Raw genomic sequence first — 2,665 nt, 5'->3', positions numbered from 1 at the left:
AGCTTAGCTTAGCACAAAGGCCGGGAACAAGAAGAAACAGCTATCCTGCCTCTGAACCTTCCTTCTAAAATGGTTTGAGTAACTTTTAGAGGCCGGAATGGGTCTTTATTTTACAAGAAAAAAGGTAAGTCACCTATTTTTATATAAAATACATATGGTTATCTCCTATCTGGCTAAAATCTTGTAACCCCTGAGATTACCATGTGTAGCTGACAGGCTTTCTACCGAGGGACTGGATTAGTTTTGGTACCAAAGCTTTCATCGCATACTGGGTTAGGGAAAACAACAGGTCAAAAAGTCAGTGTTGTCCTTCAGCAATATGAAATTGAGATGCATCTTGTCTGGCTAACACCAGCAGTACCATATTCTCTTTTGCAAGTATACAAGCTGGAGTTTAATCTGTGCAATCCACAGCTGAACTAGCATCGTCCTGTCATTTGTTTTGGAGTCAGTCTCATTCAAAGTCAGAAGTGTCGGAAACACTCCCTAATATAAAGGAGTTATGAAGGAAAACTGCCTCCACTCAGTCCCGTCCTCTTAAATGGACAATAATTGAATGGCCATAAAAATGGTACGCTCGTTTATATTGGCTATTAAAAACGTGCACTCTTTTTAATGAGCACTAAAGTAGACACCCCCATTAGCGTTCTCTCTCTCTCTCTCTCCTTCTAATCCTCAGCTACACAGCCTCAGAGTGGTCACTGCACTCCTAACATTAAACTCTGGAGTGGAGGGAAGTGAGTTTAATACACAGACACACAGACACAGACACACACACACACACACAGAAGCAAGGCTTCATCTTCTCTTCATGACTTAGAACCCAGAGGAAACAAACTTGCAATGTGTCAGTTGACTTTTGATGAACTGCAGAGCATCTTCTCTCACATCTCATCTCTGATGATTGGTGTCCTGAGGAATGCACAAACTCTTATACAATAAAGCTAAGAGAAAAAAAGGGGGTAGGGGAGGGGGGCAACTACAGCAGCCATGCAATGCCACGGTCCTTGATTAAAATGCTAGCAGTTGCACTCAAGTTCAGTTTTGCTGCTTCTTGTCATAAAAGCTTTGCTTTCTTTGTAAAGCTGTACTGAGCAACTTCGCTTGTTGGTACCTCGAATATGGCAGCCAGAGACAACTCTTTTTGAGGGCTTCTATATTCAAAAATCCTTTAAGGTGATGTAAACTACACACAATCTAATAATTTTTTTTTGCCAACCTCCATTCTAAAGAAGACCAAAAGAAGTAAAGATCCATTATTGGTGAGTCCAACTTTCCTGCTGAGGAGATATTTTATATTTCATTCTTCATTTCTTCTGCGTAGAGAAAATGTCCCGTCTGTGTGCACACCTGACACCTGAATTTCTAACTGTAGAATTTCACCAGAAATTCTTTCTATTAGTAGATAAGACACTCCTATCTGCTGCAGACCCCACATTTTGATTTTAAAATCACCTAGCACAGCTTTATCTAGCTTTTTATTTAGAAAAAAAAACCTTCCAAAAACTACAAGAGCCTTCATTGTACAAAATTCTTGTAATGTCATTAAAGGATGTTGGGTGGAGAGGAGAGGCTCAAAAAGTCAAGCATGAGTCCTACTTCCAGTCCTCTGATTTTTAGGAAAGGTGACGGTGTTATTCAGGTTGTGTGATTCCCTGACTAGCCTGGTCTAAATCCTGGTCTATCAGATGGTCTACTGTTGTTGTGGCGTTGGTGGGTGTTTGGCAGCCAGCGCTCCTCGCTCCTCCTGGCTCAGTAACAAGCTCCTTGTGTCTGGGTACTGGCTGTTGTCAAAAGGCATATGGTGGACACTCTGGACGTGCGTCTTTAGGTTCCCTTTCTGAGAGGCTCGGTATGGGCAGAGCTGGCAGCAGAATGGCCTCTCCCCTGAGGAACACACACACGACACACATGAAGTTGAAAGGTCAGGTGAAAGCCAGAGAGGACGTCATGCCCAGAACTTGGAGACATTTTGGATAATTCTGAATATACAGGGGATTTAACAAGACACAACGATGTAAGCGCGGACGAGACTCGCTGCAGTGGAAACAAAAAAGGGGGAGAAAAAAGCAAACACAGACAAACATAAACCAAGACACATGATGGCATTCAACTAGAAATAGGGAAACATTATGCAGGTCAAGAGCAGCATTCACATTTAATTTTTTACACCTAATTTCACCTAAACAGTGAACTTTCTCTATCCTGACCCAGATGGACTAACTCTTCTTTTCTCTTTTCTGCCATCTAGAGAAGAGCACCACACATCCGCTGTCTGAACAGTCCTACTTTTGTCTCCATATATTTCTCTCAATCACCTGGGCCACCCTACACCCCCACACATACACTCAAACACACTCCATGCACACCCTATAGTCTCTCTTCTAATTAGACTGACCTACAATGGCACAGACACCTCGGCAAAAATATAAAAAAAAATAATATAGGAATAAGACACACCTGAACAAAACAAATGAGATTGCCATTTAATTGCACCTAATTATCATTTTGATAAATGGAAGAGTATCAAAGCGGGAAAACAAATGACTCCCCGTGCCCCTCCCGCACCCCTCTCCCTAAAGAAGAAACAAGGAAATATAGCTGTTATCATACATCATCAGAAACACAACAGAGAGAAAGAAGGGGGGGGGGGGGGGGGGGGGGG

General features: G+C 42.3%; 1 protein-coding gene across 1 annotated transcript in view; it reads right to left on the bottom strand.

Annotated features, from left to right (window-relative positions):
- Nucleotides 1-865: 865 nt before the first annotated feature.
- The window catches only part of LOC118335575 (zinc finger protein 516-like), a 36,273-nt gene continuing 34,473 nt past the window's right edge, over nucleotides 866-2,665 (bottom strand). Inside the window, exon 5 of the mRNA XM_035671930.1 lies at nucleotides 866-1,887. Within this exon, the coding sequence (XP_035527823.1) occupies nucleotides 1,694-1,887 (194 nt within the window). The 3' untranslated portion in view covers nucleotides 866-1,693. The remainder of the gene's footprint in view (nucleotides 1,888-2,665) is intronic.

The sequence above is a fragment of the Morone saxatilis genome, unplaced genomic scaffold, assembly GCF_004916995.1.
Source record: "Morone saxatilis isolate NCDOM2014 unplaced genomic scaffold, NCSU_SB_2.0 Contig24, whole genome shotgun sequence".
NCBI classification, from domain to species: Eukaryota; Metazoa; Chordata; class Actinopteri; family Moronidae; genus Morone; species Morone saxatilis.
This window is presented reverse-complemented; position numbering and strand designations above follow the sequence as displayed.